The sequence below is a fragment of the Muscardinus avellanarius genome (assembly GCF_963383645.1).
Source record: "Muscardinus avellanarius genome assembly, chromosome: 14".
Taxonomy (NCBI): Eukaryota; Metazoa; Chordata; class Mammalia; order Rodentia; family Gliridae; genus Muscardinus; species Muscardinus avellanarius.
Window position 1 is genome coordinate 15,816,152 of NC_137800.1, and position 22,422 is coordinate 15,838,573.

Sequence of the window (22,422 nt, forward strand, 5' to 3'; positions counted from 1 at the left end):
CTGGAAACATTCCTTACTAACATGTGAAAGAACACTTCTATGCTGAGGACACTGTGAAGGGCAGATGTGTTCTCAGCCCCTTAGCTGACACGGCTGGCAGTTTCTTGGGTGTGGCTTCTCACCTCTTCCTTTTGACTGTTTACCAACAGCTAAGCCTTTCAAAGCCTGGCCATCTTTCTTCTTTGGAAATTTACTCATTATGCTTAGTGACTTTCCATTCATCGTGTTCATTGCTATTCGATTCTAGTTTCTCTGGCCCAGAGCTCAGTTGTCCTGCCCGCCGCACCATGTGAGGTTCCACTGCGGTCTTGACACCTGGCAGCCTCTCTCTCCTCCCCAAGCTGTGTCCTCTCTGTCATGGAGACAGGCTGCTCAGAACACTGAATTTAGAAGTAAATCAACTAAGCAAGAGCAGTGGTATAAGAACTCTGTCTTTTTTATTTTTTTTTAAATCTCAGACACAGTAACTACTCCTGGAAGGTAAGAGGTTGGTTCTTGCTGGGGTGCTGGATAGAGAGAAATTATTTGTCTTTTAAAAGCAATGCTATGTTTTAGGACATTAACATGAGCGATGAGTCTCCGAGGCCGAACATGAGTAAATGTTAAAGAAAAAGCTATCAGGAGTAAAATTTAAGCTCTTTAGAGTTGTCAGTTGGAGAAAATAATTGAGGTAATTCTTCAAAAGGGAAGTGGTGCATAAAAGTGCAAGTTGGCATCAGAATGTGGGTTAACGCTCCTCCGCAAAAATAATGGCTGGAGGATTTCTCTTTGCTTTGCTTTCTTAGCAGGACATGTATTAAATCTTGACATCCATTCACACAGGTGTTACGTGGTAGGCAGCCCTTTCAGTTACTCTTCCTTCAATATCTATGGCTGAGTCCTACTATGTGACACACACTGTCCCAGGCCTTGGGGATCCAGAAGTGAGAGCCTGGTGTTGGAGTTAAGTAAAAAATGTCCCTACAGAGCTCATTTATTAGTATTCAGGCTTGATGTAGTAGAGTCATGAGGGCTGTAATCCCAGTAGTGGTTAATCCACTGAAATGGATTTACCTAGGTGGTACCAGTAGGGAGTGGCTGGAGGAGGTGATCCTTGGGGGTGTGGCCTGGGGGATTATATAAGGCTCCTCTTCTCTCTGATCTCTCCCTTGTGTCTGGCGTCCATGTTGTGAAGAGCACAGCCCATGAAGCTGGGAAACAGGGAGGGCACACTATGATGCAGGCCTTGTAGACCAGAGGAAGGAGTGTGGCTTTTAGCCTCAGTGAGATGGGAAGAGCCTGGTGGCTTTAAACAGAAGGATAGCATGATCTTACTTAGGATTTAAAATGTTTATGTTGAACCGGACACCGTGGTGCACACTTATAATCCCAATACTTGGGAGGCTGAAAGGAGGATTGCAGGTTCAAAGCTAGCCTCAGCAGCTTAGGGAGATTCTCATCAACTTAGTGAGACCCTGTTTCCAAATAAAATATAAAAAAATATGCCTGGGGGTGTAGCCCAGAGATAGAAGGACCCTGGATTTCATCCCCATTATCACAAAAAAATAAAAAATAAAATAAAATGTTTATGTTGGATGCCTGTTTTAGAAAGATAGTGGTTAGGCAGGCGGACCATGAGATGCTCTGACTTGTCTCCAGGAAGCAGGTGAAACAGGCCCAGGGTGGTCATGGAGGAGGTATCAGAATGGCCCAATCTGGGCATATTTTGGAAGTAGGACCGGCATGGCTTATTAATGGATTGATGGGGTGAGGGTCAGAGACAATCCTAGGATGGAGTGACATTAAGTCTGAGGAACTACAAGGATGCTATCAACTGGGATGGGAATAGACTGTGTATTTGTAATATAAAATCGGCAGCTACCTGACAGCACCAAACTATGGAGCCAGCTGAGATATCCATCAATAGATGAGTGGATTACAAAACTATGGGATATATACACAATGGAATTCTACTCCATAATAAAGAAGAACTAAATGCCATTTGTAGGAAAATGGAAGGAACTGAAGAATATTATGCTTAGTGACTAATCTCAATTAGTCACAAAAAGTGAAAGGTCAGATGTCCTCTCTCATATGCAGAAGCTAGGGAGAAATGGGGACACAGGAGGGACTCCAGACAAAGGAGGAGAAAGCTTAGTGGAGTAAAGGAGAGATCTTTACTGAGGGAGACGGGAGGGGGAAGGAACTGAAGAAGGAGACATCTCAATGGTCATGATGCACATCCCAAAACTTATCAAAGCCAATCACTGTTTTGAACACAGGAAGGTGGGGAGGGAGAGGGAGTGGGGTGGGGACTAGGGGAAGACTCAAGAGTACTGTGTACATGTACGCCTCTGTCTCCCTGAACTTCCCCAAGAAGATATATGACTGCCATGTGCCAATAAAATAAAAGATATTTCCGTCATCACAGAAAGTTCCATTTGCACTGATCTAGAGGTTAACTAGTGAAGGAGCAATAGATATGCTGTGTTTTGTATACATATCTTTAGGGTGTGTGTGTGTGTGTGTGTGTGTTTCATGAGAGAGATATAAGATAGAGTTGATGGAAAAAGCTCACAAATGGATACATTTGTCTAGATATCAAGAAGTGGTAATGTATGGGGAAAAAAGCTTCCTCCACTCCTGCCATGATTTAAAAACTTTTAAGATTTTATTACAGATACTTCTAAGTGGGTTCAAAATTTACTGAAGAAAATAAAATATTGTTTCACTTCTGTATCTCTATAATTTCTAGCTTTGAACATAAAATGGGGTTGATATGTGCTTGTTGACTTAAACTCTGAGTTACTCCTGGGACAGCAATGGTCTAGAGATGTAATTCATTGTACACTCAGATAGCAACATATACACAGCACTTTTTGCTGTGCTCTGGCTACCATGCTGGGCACTGAGGGTGTAGCAATGAGTATGACATCATTTAAATATACTGTTATTGGTGGAGCATGACATTATTTTGACTATCAGATTTTTTAACATAAGCATGCATACCTGTCTCCAGTTTGGGATTTTTTTCCCCAGTGAGATTCTAAAGTCTGCATGCGTGTGTCCTATGCTGTGATTTGGGAGTCAAGGAGAATTTTGAGTAGTCTTTGATGAAGATCATGTGCAGGGTAGACAGCGCTTAGGGTCATACATGCCTACAGGTGTTAATTGAGCTCCTTCAAAGTGCCTGCATATTTGTCAGTCCCAAGGATATTGAAAAGATCTTAAGATCTAACTCCTACTATAACTGGGAAAATGAGACCCCCATAGGCACATGAAAATAAAAACAGGGCAGAGATTAGTAAGATGCAGACTGTGAGGATACACACTCTGGACAATGGGCCAAATAGGCACCAGGCATTCAGGGGACAAGAAAGAGCCTTGTGGATTGTTGCAGTGACTAATCCCATTAGAGAGAGGTAAAATGTGATGGCCACACATTGCAAGGCCATTGTCTGATTAAGAGCAGCCTTTAAATCTTGGGAAAAGAATTCCAAAATGTCTCCAGCAATGGAGAATATTTTAGGTACTTTTGCAGCAAGGGACTGGATCCATTCCAGGAGACCCAGCCCATGGAATGACAGGGTGGGCTGCATCTTTCTGGCCTGAAATTATAGCTGTGTGAAAACAGTAGCGTGGCTTACTTATTTGGAATATGGATTCCTTCTGTTTCTTCCCATGTTGTCAGCGGTGGTCCTAATCGCAAAGATGATGAACCCCTAGGGTAAGCACCGTTAAACAAGAAAAGAAACGAGCCCCTGTTTTTCTAAATACATGTTTTACTTCTCAATACTAGACATTCCAGATGCCTGAACCTCAGAAAATGCAATATTCCCAGGGATGTCCTAGCAGCTGTGCTTTTTGGCTACCTTTGTAGGAAACACACGACTGGCGTTATATCTGGAATTTAAGTATGGAGGTAATTGAAATGTGTGTTGCTGGGATTATTTATGATTTATACCTAAGAAAATAAACTTAGTGTGTTGAGAAGTCTTCTTCTAGGGTTCTGTGCACTACAAAGATGTATCTGTCATCCTGCTTAGTCATCCTATACCCAGTTCTGTAAGCAGAGTGCAGGGCAAAGTTTTCTCCTGAAGACAGGCATTCATGTGACCTGCAGAACAGAATTTTTTCTTTCACTAAGACATGAATTACAGCTCTCTTTTTAGGTCCTCCTTAAATCTCACAGCTTCTGAAGGCACCTAACGAGATGCTAACAGTCCAGGGCTTTGCTAGCTGAATCTGCCTGAATGTTCCTTCATTCTGGATATTTACCTGGTTAGAATAGCAATTCCTACATCATTTTTTCTCTTTATGGCACCAGAGTTCTTCATAACCATCCAAGACTATAGTTAAGATATAATAAAATATGCAGAGAAGAATAAGACAAAATTAATAAAAATGAAGTGGTATTCAGGTGTTGCAATATAAGAAAGGAAGAAAAAGAATAAGGTGAGCTTAATCCAGTTCTTAACACTGATAAAGCCGAACGCCAGCCTAAAGGACACCTGGACCACTGGCCCCAGGATGCTACTATGAGAAGCCTGGCTCTCACCACAGATCGAGTCTTCTATAGTCCTTGAGAAACCTTTCCCATAGGAAGTGCAGAGAACAGGCTCTTATATGACGGAGGGACAGAGACTTGTTTTTTGTTGGTACTTTTGTTTTTATTTTAGTTATGGCTCCTTGGGTGTCTTTGTCTCAATTGATGAAAACTGAAATGGTTCCAGATGTATGTGGACAGCGAGGACCCTGAACCCAGAAGACAATTTTACACATGGGTCCCTGCTCCAAAGTTTAACATCTTCTATTTCTTCCAGTGCCATCTCCTCACTTTGTAATGACTCACATCTTGTAAGAGTAAACATTAATGACTACTTACCCTTTGAGGTTTTAGCTGCATTCCACATCAGCATCACCATCAAGTAAGCCACTCAACTAGACACTCAAGATTTCCTCATCTTTCTTTTGCATGTTTTGTTCATAGGGATTGCACCATCCAAACTTTAATAACTAGAATAACAAGGATTTTATATACAGGAGCCTATCAATACCATTGTTGTTGCATACTAAGGAAAAATGTGGAAGGCATTTGAAGATCTTTTTAAAAGGAATTATGAACACAGAATTCCAGAAGAACTTCTTGATTTCAATATTCTTCCCTCCTGTTTTATTTGACTATTAGCTTTTGAAGGATAAATATCTCTGTTACATTAGGCCTTGGACACATTAACTCTCCTTTACCAACACAATGTATACTTTTAGAGCAATTCAGCAGGAGTGAAAGGGGAGAGATTACTTTTGTCATTACTGAACTCCTAGATTTTCTTTCAAGAGCAACAATATGTTACTGGCCAAGTAGTGATATCCTGGGACCACCTGCAAATGACTTTGCCTCCAGATGGAAATCACTAGATTATGGAAGCGTGGAAATCATATTCCCTGAAGCAGTGCCTTCAACCCTGGCTGCACATTACAACCTCTTGGGGAACTCAGGCCACACTACAAAGTAATTAATCAGAATTTGTAGGAGCACGGCTGAAGCATCAATGTTTTAAAGGTCCCCAGGTAATTCCACAGTGCAGACATAGTTGTGAACCACTGCTTAAAAGAAACCGGTAGATGCGGAGGTGTTTTTCCATCAATATTCTCACTGATGTAATCCAAAAAAACTCACCACACAACTCAGTGGAAGGAAGATTTATTTGCTCACAGTTTTTGGAGATTTCAGTTTCAGTCTACATGAAGGACTGAGTCTGTGAATCTCAGGGTGTGGCAGTGGGAAGCACATACCAAGAGAGCAAGAGCTTTTACATCATGGAGGCCAGAAGCAAGAGAAAGCAAGTAAGGGATTCAAATGCAAAGGAATAATCCCTAAGGCTCAGGGACTCACCTTCTCCAGTCACATTCCAACTGCCTAGGTTACTGCCCAGTAACTCCATTACAATGGACTTATTCCTGATGAGCTCACAACCCCCTGTAACTTAATTACATCATTCTAAACATTGGTACATGACCTCATCAGTGGACATTCTATACCTAACCATAATAAGGCTGAACAGCCTTATAGCTTCTAGTGCCCAAGCCTGTGGCCACTCAGGGTTAGCATTCTTGGAAATGGTGACATTCTTTGTTAAACACCATGACATATAATTGAGCATCTCTCCTTAATAAATACATGCTAATATTTTAGCTAACACTTATCAAGTGCTTGAAATATTTTGTGTATTGTTCCAAGTGCTATATACTTCAGTCCTCACAATGTCACTTTAAGAGACCTATTTTGTTAGGATTATTTTTATTTTAGGAGTGAGGACAGAGAGACAAGGAAAAATTTTGCCTGAGATTACACAGCTAGGACTTGAACTCGTGCTCCATGGCCAGCTAGCACTTATGCTTTCTGAGAGCTCCTGTTTCGTGACTTTCACAAGCACACAGAGAGAAAGTCAAGACTTGGTTCACGTATATTGACCGAGCACTGATACTGTGCTGGGTGGAGCTCTAGAGTATCCAGGCACATTTTCCCATACTTTTATTGTTATGAATTAGGGGTGCTTAGCAGATAACAGGCCTGTGTATTTACTGCCAGAAAAATTATTTAAAATCAATTGTTTCAAAATATTCTCAATGTGGTTCCTGCAACACCAATTCTTCTCTATCCAACATCTTTATATATCAAGTCAACTCCTTAATTTTATTTATTTAAAAATTATCTTTAAGACTCCCTCTTTGACCCATATATAAATATATTGTTGACAGAGTGTGGTGGCGCACGCTTGTAATCCCCGCACTTGGGAGACAGAGAGAGGAGGATCACGCAGGTTCGAAGCCAGCCACACTGGCTTAAGAGACCCTGTTTCCAAATTTTTTTTTAAAAAAGCATAAAATAGGTCTGGGAGTGTAGCCCAGAGGTAGAAGGGCTTCCAGAAACCCCAGTACCACACACACACAAAAATTATATATATATATATGGTTTAATTTCTAAGTATTTGTAAGGATTTGGAGATTTGGAGATTTTCTTGTCTTTCTGTTTGGGGGTTCTGATTTCATTTCATTATAGTCAAAGAACACACTGTGTATATTTTATTTCTTTTTAAATTTCTGGTTTGTTTCATAGCTCAAGATAGAACCTATCTTAGTGTTTTTCCAGAGTTCTTGAAAAACATGCATGTTATGCTGTTGTTGGGTAGCCTGTAAATGCCGATTAGGTCGTGCTGGTTGATTGTGAAGTTCACATCTCCTAATACTCTTCCTAATTTTGTGTCTACTGGTTCTATCCATTGCTGAGAAGGGAGCTGAAGTCCACAAATATAAGTATAGACTTATATATTTACCTTTTCAGCTCTGTCAGTTTAGTTTTATGTATTTTCAGTCTCTGTTGTATAGCACACATGCATTTAGGATTATGTCTTCCTGGGATATGGATTCTTTATCATTTTATAATGTTCTTTGTCTCTAGCAATATTTTTGAATTAAAGTCTACTTTATCTGATATTAATATGGCCATCCTTTTTTAAAAAAATATTATTTGCATGGAGTATCTCTCTACATCCTTTTTTAAAACTTACCTATCACTGAACTTGATCTTTCTTATGAACAGCCTATAAATGGGTGATTTTTGTTTTTCTCTACTGTGCTTTTTAGCAGAATAGCAAGAATCTTTACATCTCTAGGTCCACATTGGCAACTTAAAAAAATAACTGTACTCTGCTTTGGAGCTTATTTAATGCCAGTACAGCAAGTGGAGACATTTTCTGTGGAGTCCTGTCTTATTTGACTAAAGGCAATAATATATTAAATGACTAATAGAGAAAGAGGAATGATAAGATAATAATAGTAATGATAATTATGGTTGTTATTGCTAACATCATGTTTTACATGCTAGCATGCATCTTTTACATGTGTTCATTTATCTAATCTTTATAATTACCCTATGAAAAAGTAGATAGTATTATTCATCCCATGAATCAATCAATAACATGTTATGATATTTTCATGGATAAGTTTTAAGACTGATTTTTCTGATACACTTTGGAAGGCTGATTAGCTTTTCAAGGCATCTTTCTTCTTTTGCTATGCTACACAGGTCAGTCTCAAGGAGAAAGGAAGAGCAGAAAAGAGTTATAAACATCCCTTTTATGGTAAAGTTGATTTACTTGCAAAGAGCTTAACCATGACAGTGCTCTTAAATTCACAATCATATGCATGTCAGTCTGAGAGCACATCACGCGTGACCTTGAACAAGTTACATATTTAAACTCCCTGAAGGCCTCAATTGTCCCCTCTATCACAGGAAATGAAGAAATGACTTGCCTCTTTGGAAGATAGCTATAAAGTCATGATAATATTTGTGAATGTGGTTTGAAAGACAGACATGAGTCAGGGGTAATGCAAATTTCAGACCCTCTGCCTTATCTTCTGTTTTAGTGGCAGCTTAATTAGAGTTGTGTATGGACAAGGTTGGTAGATGGACCAAAGACAATACCTTGGTCACACATTCCTTGACTTTTGACCTTCTAACTCCTGCTCTTGTGGCTGCCTGTATCTTAACTTTTCTGCTTCTCAGCAACATCCTGCATAGATGGTTCCACTGTGTTTAGAGAGGAAGTCTTGGCAGCTGTTCGGAAACTTCCCCTGATAATGGCTGATGTGACGTCCCTTCCTCGGATGTTTATTCTGGAATCCCTGCAGAACTATCCCTCTTGGGCTCGTCCCTTGCTGCCTGGCCTTTTGAACTCTTTAGTCCAGGGGTGGGCATCTAGCATGTATAATTTCTAATCACTGGTTTCTTAGAATAAGGCTATAGAGAAAGATAAATCTACCATTTCTTCATAAGAAGTCCATAATTCTTAAATAGTTAAAAACTGAAGGTGAAAAAGAGATATGTGTATAGTTGGCATCTTGAGCGGCTTGTTACCTTGGTCTGACCAGCTTGAGATGGCATTGAGGGAAATGTGCTAAAAGTGTGGAGCAGCCACATCCTAGGCCTGTTCATCCACTGAAATAGGTTAAACATAGCCATCCTCAGAAGCCATTTTCCCCAGTCTTTCTACCACTATTTCTGGCTTCACTCTCTGTAAATTTTGACTCTTTGTGTCCTATAACCATAGTCTTTTCTTGGGCTTCACTGCCCCATCTCCAGTCTGGACCCCCTACTGTATTCCTTCAACCACTAATACTCTATTTAGGACATGACTCCTACACCCTCCATACCTGTCCTGCAGAGCTCATCTCTAGATCAGTGAGTCACCATCTTGGGTGTTTTGTTTTGTTTTGTTTTGTTTTGTTTTGTTTTGTTTTGTTTTACCAGGCCCTTCCTGCTGCTGGAGAGAGCTCCTGACTGTGCACACTGGCATCAATGTGGATTTATGATCCCAGCCCAACTATACCTGTGTGTTATCTCAAAACACCTTTCCACACCCTGAGTTCCATCTGCCCTCTCCACGGTCACCATCCCAGCCGTCCTGACCTCCTCTAAGCCCATTGTTTTGCCCTTAATCCCTCACTGCCTTGCCCCAAACTCTGAACCTCAGCTCTCCTACTCCTGTTTTAGGGACTAGATGACTTTGCCCATCTATACCAAGTCCATTCCTGGGGTGCAGATCCCATCCACCTCTCTCTCTCCCTCATTCCATCCATGTATCCTCACTGTCCACTTCTGTCTGTTCCTGTGGATAAATGAACCGCATACAGTGGGTTTCTCCGTGGACTCTGGGATGTGAATTCCGACTACTTGGAAGCGGTTTCTGTATCCCTGGGTTTTTTCTGTGCCCTTGGTTGCTGGTGCTGGACACCTGGAAATCACAACTTCTCTGGGTCTCTGTTTGCCCCGCCGTCTGGGCTAGGTTATCCAAATCTATTCACATTCTTAGGTGGAAAAAAAAATTAGTTTAGAAAAGTTTAAATGCTAGAAGATGAGAGCATCCAGAGGATGGAGGGTTGTGTTGGGTTGAGAGCCTTCTGAGAGGGGTAGAGCCAGGCTTAGAAGGGACAAAATGTAGGCATTAGACAGGTGGGAAGAGGAGAGTGGTTATGGTAGAGGAGAATGTATACAGCAGGAGACTGATCACTCGCCACTGTTCAGTGGATAGTTCAGTAACGTTAAGGATAGACGCGTTGTTGTGCAACCACCCCCTCTGTCCATCTCCGGAACATTTCCATCTTCCCAAATAAAAACCCTATACCCACTGAACCCTGACTCCTTAATCCCTGCTCCATGCAGCCCTGACAACCTTCAGTCTACTTTCAGTTTCTATGCTATTTAGCTACTCTAGGTACCTCGAATAAGTGAAACCATACATTTATCTTTCAGCGACTGGCTGGCTTTACTTAGCAGGATATCCTCAGGGTTAATCCTTGTTGTAGAAATGAAAAGAATGTCATGTAAGGTTGACTAATATTTTGTTACATGCATATATTACATTTTGTTTATCCATTTATCTATTGATGAAGATTTCTGTTTTTGTCTTATAACTATCGTATGTGATTATGAATATATGGTTAAGTCTGTGGGGGAGTACTGAGAATTGAATCCAGGGCCATTCTACCTCTGAGCTATACTCCCAGCCCTTTTCTTGTTTTTATTTTGAAACAGGGTCCCACTAGGTTGCTGAGCGCCTCGCTACCTTGCTGAGGCTGTCCTCTAACCTGCAATCCTCTTCTTGTCTGAGCCACCCAAGTACTGGGATTCCAGGTGTGGGCCACCATGTTTGGATATAGTTAACTTCTTGAGGAGCCATAAAACTCCTATGTTTTTCTCTAGCAGCTGCACCATTTTACATTCCTTCCCAAAGTACACAAGGGTTCTAATTTTTCCAAGAGACAGAGCAGAGTTCGATGTGCTCACTATAAACCAGCTTGATTTCACCTGAGGCAGTGCATAGATGTACAATCAGAGTAGATTGGGGCCAGATCCTGGAGGGTCCCGAAGACCTAGGTGTGGTGTTGAGACTTATTCTGTAGCCATGGGAAGCTGGTGAGAGCCTTTAAGCTAGAGAAGAACAGGATTCGAGTGGTACTGTCACAGGCTCAGGCCTAAGGCTACGTGTGCTGGGAGTTGGGCCCTGGAGGCTGGGGCATGGGTGGGCAGGTGTCTGCAGCCATCCAGATAGGAGACCTGGGCTCCATATGGGAAGGTCAGAAAGGATGACGGTGGAGACTTGAGAATGGATGGGGCTGAATGGGGCCCTTGAGAATGAAGAGAATGATTGGCAGGCAGGAGTCTGAAGAGGTCAGCATGGGCTCAGCAGCACAACATCGGTCACCATTGTGTACACCCATGTTGAGCGAGGGTTTTTAATGTGAGCATGAAGAGCGGCATCTTTCTTTTCTTTCAACACCATGATTTCCAAAGTGAAGACAGAACCTATGGATGGGTTGGACTGTACAGTAGACCCCTAGAGCTATGTCTTGGATTCCTGGAAATGTCTCACCTAGTTGGGGGCCCCAGAGCCTGACCTCTTGAAAGAGTCAGGAGCTGGGCATGGTGGCATAGAACTGTAATTCTAAAACATGGGAGGCTGAGACAGGAGGATCACAGTTCACGGCCAACCTCAGTGACTTGACTTAGTGATGCCCTCAATAGCTTAGGGAGACCCTGTTTCAAACCAAAAAATAAAATAGGGCTGGGGATGTGCTAAGAGGCAGAATGCCCCTGGGGGCTCAACCCCTAGTAAAACACACACACACATACACACGCGCGCGCTGCGATGCTTGCACATGCAGCTAAAATCCCAAACTTGAAGTGAGCTGAGCATCTATGGAGTGAAGGAGAAGAAAAAAAAAGAGGTTCCACTTAGGGTGTCTAGCTGCAAAGTCCTTATTTTAGTCTTTATTCTGCACAGTGAAAAATAAATGAATATTATATGGATGGTGTTTGTGTGGCTGATTGGTTTGCTTTTGCCATATGTGCTCCCCAGCTTGAAGGCTGAGGAGCCATTCCTGCCTCAGAACGCTTCTGTCCCTTTCTCTTCATTCCTTTGTATTTCCACCCACCAAGGATGCCAGGAGGCAAAGGAATTCCTGTAAGTGTGAGCCTTTGTGTTAGCAGAAGACTGACTGGGGCCGCTCTCTCCCATCCTGCAGGTGTGCAAGCGGGTGAGTGTGGGCGGGGTAGCCAGGTGTGGCTTTTGGAGAACCAAGATGCAAGAGTCTTTTAAATAACTTATACTTAAGGCGGGTGAAATTAAGGGATCTAGAATCAGATTCGTGAGACATAATTAATATAATTAGGTAGCACATGGGGAAACATAGTAAGAAGTTGATGTAACAACTGTTTCAAGGCACAGAGGACACAGAAGGCACAAGAGAGCATTTTCCATCCTGGTGTGACCTTCCTGTTGGGAGGCCTCCTCCACCCAAGACTGCTAACCAGCAGGGATGCTTTTTGGTATCCCCGTCCCCCTGGGCTGATGACGTGGGACCACAAAGGCCACTAGTAAACAGTTACAGGAATCATTATTAGTAGGAGTTATCGCATCCACTGGGTTCTGTATAAATAGATGTCCATCTCTTGAAACAGATTTCTAATATATTACTATCTATATTTTCAACCCTGTGGATTTACTTTTAAGAGTTAATGTGTCTTATCCTGGTGCCGAGAAAGAAAAGAACTCAGGTGAAACAACAACCCCCGCCCCGCCCACACATATTTTTATCTGCACGTTCAACTGTCAGCAGCCTTTCCCGTGTTCATTACCGTGCAGAGAAATAGCAGAAGCTGGACAGGTAGCAGCCACGGGGCCGCGGGCCTCTTTGGTTGTGCAGAGCCGCCCGGTGTGGCTGGCTGGGACTCCTTTCTGACTCAGCACAGCCTCACATGGATCCTGGGAGTCGGTGGTTTAACCAGCTGCTCTAGACCTCGTTAGAGATGGAGAATAGCCCGTTTCCTCAATGGGGACTAATTGCCTGAAAGAATTAACAGACTTTGAAGGGAACCACTTAATGTTTTCAAAGAAGTCCTTTGAGCTTCCAAAGAAATAACCCTTCTTTTCTCTTCCACAACTGGCTCCAGCCAGGACTCAGAATCCTTTCCCAACATGAGCTCAGCAGAACTCCCCAGCTTCTGTCACTGAGAAGCCAACTGGGCCATGTGCCCTAATCTCCCAAAGAACCAGCAAAGGAAGAGAGTGGAGAGAGCTTAGCCCTTGTCCTTGCGTGCCTGGCTCCCCAGGGCACCGTCCTCACTGCCCGTGGATCCTGCCTTTAGCATCTTCAGACGGGTCGGGAAGGACAACCGTGAGACCACCTTGAAAAGTGCAGAGTAACTCACTCTCCTCTGCGCACCTCAGGGAGAGCCAGACTTTGAACAGGATCAAAAAGGCTGAGAGGCTGGGGCTGGAGGATAAAGAAACACTTTGAAAAGCAAAAAATAGGGAACTTGACAACTTGTGAGGAAGAGGTGCAGTTCACACAGAAGAAAAGAAGGAGTGGGAGAGGAGAGAGTGGTTCGCAAGATACCCTGAAAGCCTAGAGCTTAACACTGGCACACATCCCCCCCCCAACCCCCTGCTGAAGACTTATTTTTGTAGCTGCTCAAACACTGGGAGGTGTGTCCTCAGCTAACAGGATTAAGAGGAAGAAGGAGAGGTGAAGTAGGGATCATGATATAAGTCAAAGATGAAAGCTGCTCTGGTGGTCTTTGGAATTTTACTAGTTTTCTTAGTTTTGGACTCTAAGAAAATATCCATCCTGGATCATGGCAGTGATGTTAGGAAGGAACTGGATTGTAGTCTGGGAATTGCAGGCTCTTCAGACAGGGAAGTTCTGTCCCATGGACCCTCAGGAGGCTCACTCTGAGACCTGCGCGGAGATTCTGAGATCTAACTTCAACCTGACAAGTGACCCTCCACGGAGGAGTTCTGGTATATATGTATATATATATATATATAGTGTGTGTGTGTGTGTGTGTGTGTGTGTGTGTGTGTGTGTGTGTGTGGTACAGGGGATTGAACCCAGGGGCATTCTACCTCCGAGGTACCCACCCACCTGTTCCTTTTTCTTCTTTTTTTTTTATTCTTCATGTTGAAACAGGGTCTAAGTTGCAGAGGGCCTCACTAAGTAGCTGAGGCTAGCTGTGAACCTATGATCCTCCTGTCTCAGCCTTCCAAGTACTGGGCTTACAAGCATGTGTCACCAAGGCCCGACGTGAAGGCTATCTTTTGAATATGCCCTGTATTACCATAGGGCTGACAGAAGAAAGGGTGTTAAAGATGATGGCAAATATTTATTAAGGGTTCACTGTGCCCCATGCTCTATTGTTCACATTTATTAAAACAACTACTCCACACAGTAACCTTTGGGGAAAAGAGGCACAGAAAGGTTAAGTAAATTCCTATGGGAAACCTGTCAAACCAGGATTTGAACCTTTGCAGTCTGGCTTGTGCATATGTATTCAGAAGCCCTGAGCCACACTGCTTAAAGGTGGGAAGGAAGATGTCAAACTAAATATGGTGTGTCACTGCCTTTCATACTAAGTGTGTTGTGTGTTGTCTGTTTCAATGTTTCCAGAAGCTTCCAGAAGGCCACATAACCCGGGAGTTTAGCCCTGAGCTCCGTCAAGATGCCCTGAAGAGATCACTATTGCCCATTCATCTGAAATAGCTATAATTTTTAAGAGATAATTTTAAACATGTATTTTAAATTAAATAAATATAATAATTTGAACATTCTTCTAACCACATTGGAGAAAATGTGGTAATAGCAGAAAAGGGAAAAAAAATCACATCCCACTCTATAGCAAAAGCAGACTCAGTTTGGCATATTTCCTAATAGTCCTCTTTTGAAGTCTCAATAATATAAATATAGTTTTGTGTGTAACATTACAAGCTTTTTCCATGTTTTCATGAAGTCCTCATAACTGGGGTTTTTCAGTTTTGCTTTCTTTTAGTTTTTTTTTTTTTTTCATTTGGGAGCATTTTGAATTTTCCAATAACAAAAATTTAACATTGATCTTTAAAGGCTGTGTGTGTGGGGGTGGGTGCGCGCACGTGTGTGTGTACGTATGTACATGCGATAGATCCTGGTTATAAAAAGAATACTCAGCAGCCAAGGCTTTTTTAAACAGCCTTTCCTTGTGTTTTTTGTTTGTTTGTTTTGGTGTGTGTGTGTGTGTGTGTGTGTGTGTGTGTGTGTGTGTGTGAACAGGCATCTACCGAACCGAAAAGGACAAAGGCACGCTGTACGAGCTCACCTTCAAAGGGGACCACAAACACGAATTCAGACGACTCGTCTTGTTCCGCCCGTTTGGCCCTATCATGAAAGTGAAAAAAGAAAGCCTCAACATGGCCAACACGCTTATCAACATTATCGTGCCACTAGCAAGAAGGGTGGACAAGTTCCGGCAGTTCATGCAGAATTTCAGGTTTGTTTGTTTGCACGTGTTTATCTCGCCCGGCGAGGTGCCCTGGGAAGCTGATATCATTTCCCGTCATCTCCCTCCTTTTCCCCTGCCAAGTACAAAGGCCCCTTTCTCTTGCTGTTCCACTCTGTTTTCTTCATCTGAAGTTTATCATTTGTATTTTCCTTTCCCCAAAGCAATTAGAAATCTCTGGGATAAGCATGTTTACCTTCAGGAGTGGAAATCAGGAAGGACAGGGGTATTTGTTAGGATCTCTTAAAAGTGACCAAATACCTGTTGTGTTCAGTTCTGACTTGAGTTTGCACCGTGTCTGGGGACAGCAGGAAATGAGACCCTCAAAGGCAAGCGGGTGAAGGAGAAGCCTTTAGGAGCAGGAAGGAGCTGGCTGGCCCCAAAGCCTGTGTCAGCACGGGACGGTCTGGGAGAGGCCCTTCTCCCTCGGCTTCATCTGTTGTCCTGCATTAGCTGTGTCTTGAAGGCACTGGATCAGAATCTATTTTTTATTCTAAATGTTTCCGGAGAGATTCAATTTAGAACGATGCCAGGAAGATTTCAAGTACTCGTTTTTTTTGTAGCTGCTCAATAAGACGAAGTCGAGTTTTATTCTCAGATGCACTAATGTAGTTTTACGTCCATGTCTCGAAGCCCTTTACTGTACAACATTGGATCCTATAAGCTTTTATGGCTCCAATTCATGTATTGGCTGAGGTATGCTAGCAAACTTAGCTTATTTTAAAGATAAAAAGTCCTGCTATTGCCAGATGTGGTGGTACGCTCCTATAATCCCAGAACTTGGGAGACGAAGACAGAAGGATGGCAGATTCAAGGCCAGACTCAGTAACTTAATGAGGCCCTCTGCAACTTAGTGAGGCCCTCGCAACTTAGTGAGACTCTGTTTTAAAATAAAATAGGGCTGGGGTTGTAGCTCAGAGATAGAATGTTCCTTGGTTTAATCCCCAGTAACACACACACACGTACACACATGCACACCTGTTTTATAACTATAATACACAGGCATGTGTGTGTTATGTAACTATAAAATTTGGGCTCTCAAGCTGATTTTTAATCTTTTACCATTAAGGTCATATTATTTTTATATTTTTATTTTTTTATTTTTGTTTGGTGGTACTGGGGTTACTGGAAACCCTTCTACCTCCGGGCTACACTCCCAGACCTATTTTTATATTTTTATTTGGAAACAGGGTCTCTTAAGCCAGCGTGGCTGGTTTCGAACCTGCGCGATCCTCCTGTCTCCACCTCCCAAGCGCAGGGATTATAAGCATGCACCACCACGCCCGGCTAGGTCATATTATTTTTAATGTCCAATATGAAAATGGACTCTCAAATTCTGGTTCATAAACACTCTGTTGGATTTTTAAAAATTTAAATAATAATTTACTTTTAATTAAGTTATTTCAGATCAGAATCAAATAGTCCTAGAAGAGACCTTGGAGGTCATCTGGTCTGATCCTCTCTTCATTCAGAATCCCAGATCTTAATATAGTATGTCGGACCTGTGATTCTAAGGGCAGTCCCAGGTAACTACCTACTTCATGAGGCAGGCGGACTGTCTAGACCAACTTTAGAAAGTAAATATTCTATTGTTTGGACATAACGTCACCTCTGTAATTTTTAGCCAGTGGGTCTAATTCTAGCATCTGGAGAAATGATCACACAAATCCATTTTCTCTTAAGCATCATAACCTTGCAAGTATTTGAAGAAACTCTTTCCTCCTCCGGGGATAGCAACCCTCATTTCCTCTCTCCCTCTTTATGGTCCCTGGTTCTTACCAAAGTGTTTATGTACTCAGTCTTGGCTCCCTTTGACCTTCTTCTGGTATTGCTGTGTTTTTTCTAATATATCTTCCTTTGGAGCGGCAGAGTGCTGCTGGTTGGTTAAATGGTATATCCTGAGAACAACTGAACCTGTGGCTGGCACTAGCCATCAGGTCAAAGCATTCATCCTAGTGGTAGGTTTACCCCTGTCTAGGACTAGGTTCTAGAAACTTCCTTTGGATTAAAAGCTGCCCGTAGTTTGCCAGATTCAGGGTCTTGAGCTTTGGTTCAGCACATAAATAGGCCATTGAACATTTTGGGCTCTGTAAGTAATGCTTACCCTAAAGGAACACCTGCCCAGTTCAAGGCCATGTCCTCAGGCTATCCTTCAGGGTACCCCCATGGCAGGGTCCTTTCGGGTGTATAAGAGTAGCTATTGCCTTTGTGTTGTAAGGATTGCAAGAGATTAAAAATAAAAAGAAAAAACTAGAAGTGAAGTGTGGTTGGGAACAGTAAAAGTATTGGTTTAGACATCTCCAAAGGGAGATGGTGAAATGAAGTGCAGTTCTAGTTAACATCACACACACACACACACACACACACACACACACACACACACACACACACATCCTAGGGTATTGTTTCCTGATTCCCTAAGCATGTGTCCACTGCTACCTGAGGGTAGGAAGGGATGAGAGAGGCTGTTTCTTAGATGAGATTTTTTGGAGACTTCCCAATGCAGTACCTACCGTCACAGAAAGTAAAACCTACTAAAGCTGGAGGAGATACAGGCGAGGGATGCTGAGGTCACAGAGCGGCTCCCAGAGCACACGGCAGAAAGCGGAGTGGGGAGTTTGTTCTCAGTTCAGGAGTTTCTGAGTATGCTTATTTTAATGTGAGAGGGTGAACCTGAGGATGTTTAATCCTAGGTTAGAACCTAGTAAAGATTTCAGATCAGCAAAGGAGAGATTGTTCAAGACACGGTGTAAGGATGACTAACCAAACACAGCAGAAAAAAAAGAAATAATTCTCATTTCACACCATAAAGCCAAACCATCATCATTGAGATGCAATTAATATGACCATTCAATGACTAGGAGAAAATATCAGGGGCTATTTATTAAGGGGCTATTTTGGTATTGTCTTTATGACATCCTTTCCAACCCCAAATTGCAAATTATTAACAATGGTTGATGCTGAAAATGACACTGCGAGTGATTTTTATTTCTTCTTTTGATCTGTTAGCTTTTATAGTTATCTATTTTTTATACTTTGTTTTAAATATTTGATGAAATTTCAATCACTGAGTTGATTGAAAAACTGTAGTAGGAAGAGAAAATTGGCACAGCCCATAACTTTTTTCTATGCTCCATCTTCTGGTTTTGTTGTTGTTGTTGTTGTTGTTGTTGTTGTTGTTGTTGTTAGCTACCCATTGTTTTTACCTTGTTGAAATCTGCAACTTTTGCATCCTGTTTTGTAAAGCACTGGTTCTATATTTAAGTGGGTTTGATGTATTCATCCAGTCCTCTTACAATAGCATCTTCGTTCCTGAGTTCCTAGCTGGCTCTATTTCGTGAAGGAGAGCTTTTTTGGAGAAGGGTCTTGAGTACCTGGCTTTCCTGAGGGCATACGGAGAGCTTGGCTGGACTCTGTTCCTGGGACACAGTTTCTTTGCTCAGGACGTTGTGGAACTTCTTCTGTCATTGACTGATATCACAGAGTAACGTTAAGACACTTGCTTTTGTCTCTCTGAAAAATGACTTGCTTTTGCCTAAAGGCTTGAAGAATCCCTTCTTCGGTCTTGAATCATAAGAAGTTAATTAGGATCTGTCTCCTCCCAGTGTTTGTTCATCTCCAGCCATTTGCCTGGATGATAGTTGTCGTCGCTGTTGTTGATACTGTGATTTCTTACATTTCATTTTATATTTTTATTGGTGCATTATAGAGTCACATCATAAAGTATCTTAGTGATGGTGACGTGCATGCACACAGCCTTGGTGGGCTTTTTTGGCATTCTGTTTTCGCAGACCTCTGTTTCACTTACTGAGTTCTGTGCTGCACAGACACTTTGCAGATCTTCCCCATTTATTAGCTTCTCTGTTTCTTAAAGCCTTTGTCTTTTATCTGCATCCACTTAAGCCTTCCCTTTATGTCAGTAATTTGATTTGCTGATGAATCTATTTTGTACCTTGCCGTTTCCAACTTAATGCTTCTGTTTATTTTGGTTATCGATTTATTTCCTGAGCACACAATGTGCCTGTTCGTCTTATTTGGTTGTTTTTACCATTTCCTCTTTGAACTTCTCTTTTATCAAATTCACATCTTTGTTGAGAGTGAAACATTTCTAAGACATGTCCTTGGATTTGAGCTATATTTTCCTCCAGACTACATTGTCATGTGTTTTGAATATTATTTCTTTCTGAAATCTCGTTTTTTTTTATCTCTTTGTGTTCTTACTTTGATTGCTCTGATGTTGCTTTTTACCTCTCCTCTCTGGGTGTGCAGGGGGCTTCCTGGGCTTCCTGCATGCTCTAACATACTATGGTGGACTCTCCTTGTCTCTCTCCTCATCTTGACTGAGAAATGCTTGTATCTACTCCTAGCTGTAGCTTGAGGACAAAATATTGTTCTGTTCACTTTGCCTGTGATGTGAAAGAATGGGTGAGAGTAGGAGAAAGAGAGAGCGAGAGAGAGAAAGAGAGAGAGAGAGAGAGAGAGAGAGAGAGAGGGGGGGGGGGGAGATCGAGCGCTGCTGGGGCTTCTGGGAAGTTTCTGGTTCTGGTGCTTTTCTGATGCTGCATGGGCATGTGAGTAGTGCTAGGTCGCTCACTCTCGTTGGGATGCATCCCATTCCTGTGATGAGATGTATTTGGCTCCACAGCAGTCATTCAGGTGAGACCTGGACCCTCAGAACAAAGAAGCCCCATTTATTTACCTCTCTTCTCCAAGCCCAAAGGAGGAAAGAACAGAATAAAGCAAAACTTGGAGCGGTACATTTATTGGTTCTGTAGAGTGTGGGGAGAGACTACAAGATACTTCCTCTAGCTTACAAAACCTCTCACCTCTTCTCTTCTCACTCTGCTGAAGGATCTTGACTAAATGCGATGGTCTGGTTTTTCTTCTGTTTCTCTCGAATCCACTTACTTTTGTAGGTGCTAGCTCACGCAGTGTAATTAAGATAGGACCACTTTCCTTGCAATGCGAGAAAACCATGGTAGTCTGCAGTGGCTCTTCCTGCTGTCTTCTGCACCAGGATCTTGGGGTATGGGCCGAGGACTCGTGTGGTCTCCCCAGACTTCCTGTCTGCCTTCTTGTGGACTGGCTCACCAGCCCGCCTTCTGCAGGCAGTCCCTGGAGCCCACGCCACAAGAGCCTCTATAGAATCTTCCTTTTCTATCTCTGGCCTTGTCTTTGTGAAGTTTATGGCAGAAGATTCTGTCCCTTTTGTTAGATATTTATTGGTGCCAAGGTTTTTAGTATCTTCCATTTGGGACACATGGTTTACAATGTTCGCTCTTTGATTGATTTAAATCATTAACCTTCCAGTGCACCAACCTTTAGATCAAATGCCAGTTGGCTGAGGAATCTTGGAAGTGTTGCTATAAGTATCTCAGCTTTGGTGCCTTCTAGGAAATGTAAGTCTTGGTCCAGATGGGCCACCTCGCAGCTCTGTGCTTGTTGTTCACTTATAAAAGAGACTCAGGACAAATATGTCTTCATTTATTCTTTGACAGAAGGAAGAGATGTAGAAGCTGGAATTCCCAAGAAAGAACAGGCCTGGTCACCAGATGCAAACTGGGTCCTGGGGAGGCTGGATCTATAAAACACAGATCGCCTCGGGTGATGGTCTGGCATGGGACAAAACCTGCAAGGAACCCAAGCCTGAGTTCTCAAGTTCTCAGGCTCCAGGACTTTATCTAGGGTGGGTCCCAGGAGACAAAGTGGATTTCTGGGTACACGGAGTGCATGGGCCCAAGTATTATCATTATTCTTTCTGTCTCATTTTTATTATAATCATATTAAATAATCTTAAATATTATTTGTGTTTACAAAAATACAAATTTAATAAAACTATTGTTATAAAAGTCATTGTACAGGGACTTAGTCATGATGAGAAAAGCAGATACCTGGAAACTAGAACTAACAGAAATGATCAAAACTCACCCAAAGTTCAGATTCTTGAACTTCCCAACAGATGAGGAGAAAAAGTAAAATAAAGGCTAGTCTATTTCAGCCATTAATTAGCATTTAATGGAAAGAAGCGTGACAGTTATTGGGTGAGACACGTTTTAAGCAGTGACGCCTAAGGGCCTTTCCACAAGAGGCAATGGATACCAAATAAGTGATATTCCTAGGATTTACAAAACTCATGGCCACTAAACCTCGAGTACTACCATGTCCTTGAGTAAAAATGAAAATCCCCACCACCACATCCCTGGGCTATACAGCTATACAGCACCTGTATTTCTGGGCAGCTTACGCACCGCATAATCCATCTTTGGTCCAAAAGATAAGGTAGCTGGCCACTAAACAGGCTCCTTCACTCTTCCTGTTTTCCTCTAGGCTCATGTGGAAACCTTGCAGGTCCCACGGGTAATTTCCTTTCCCAGGAATGTTCCATCTTCCTCCCTTGGAATGGCGGGACTCCTTAACCTGTGGCCGAGAGCAGAGCGGGCTCACCTGGAGGAGCTTCTGTGTTCCTCTTTCGCCCAGTAGTGTACTGGCGTAAACCTACCTGGTCTTCCTCGTGGTTTTTCATCATCTCTTTTGTCTTTGATACTCCCATCATATCCTCTTTTAGACGCCGAGTCTCTTTCAGCTTCTGTGTTATAGAATTTAATTCATTGTGTGTTTTGTTTGATAGCAGGAAGAATCTCATATTAACAAAGCTATATATTTTCTTTGTATCTTCATCTCAGTCTTTCCCAGGAAATATTCTTCATGGTTCTTTTTAAAACTTTTCTCCATTCATTCCAAGTTTGCTTGCTTTTTATTTTTATTTTGACTGCTTACAGCTGGACTGAGAATCCTGCTTTGCATGGTGCTGGGTGCCTCCTCAGACTAACTGGGCTATTTTTATTGAAATGTTCTCCTTTGTTTTCTCCTCCTGAAACTTCCTCTCAACCTTCTCAGGGCATTGATTATAAGTATATTAACTGAGTATCAAGAAAATTTTCCTTAGCAATTCTCTTTTATTCCATTGTAACCTAGATCCTGTAAGATGGTTCTGGAAGTTTCTGGGGAAAAAATTTTTAAGTGCTGGTTAGAGAACCTCTGAAATAAGACTTGAGCATTTGTATGATCTG

The 22,422-nt window shown here is 42.3% G+C and overlaps 1 protein-coding gene across 1 annotated transcript in view; it reads left to right on the plus strand.

The window, feature by feature from the left end:
* CSGALNACT1 (chondroitin sulfate N-acetylgalactosaminyltransferase 1) overlaps positions 1 to 22,422 on the plus strand; it is a gene marked incomplete at both ends in the record, with an annotated part of 83,366 nt that overhangs the window by 26,981 nt on the left and 33,963 nt on the right. The window contains one exon of the mRNA XM_080710523.1: positions 15,127 to 15,343. Coding sequence (XP_080566649.1) covers positions 15,127 to 15,343 — 217 coding nt within the window. The remainder of the gene's footprint in view (positions 1 to 15,126; positions 15,344 to 22,422) is intronic.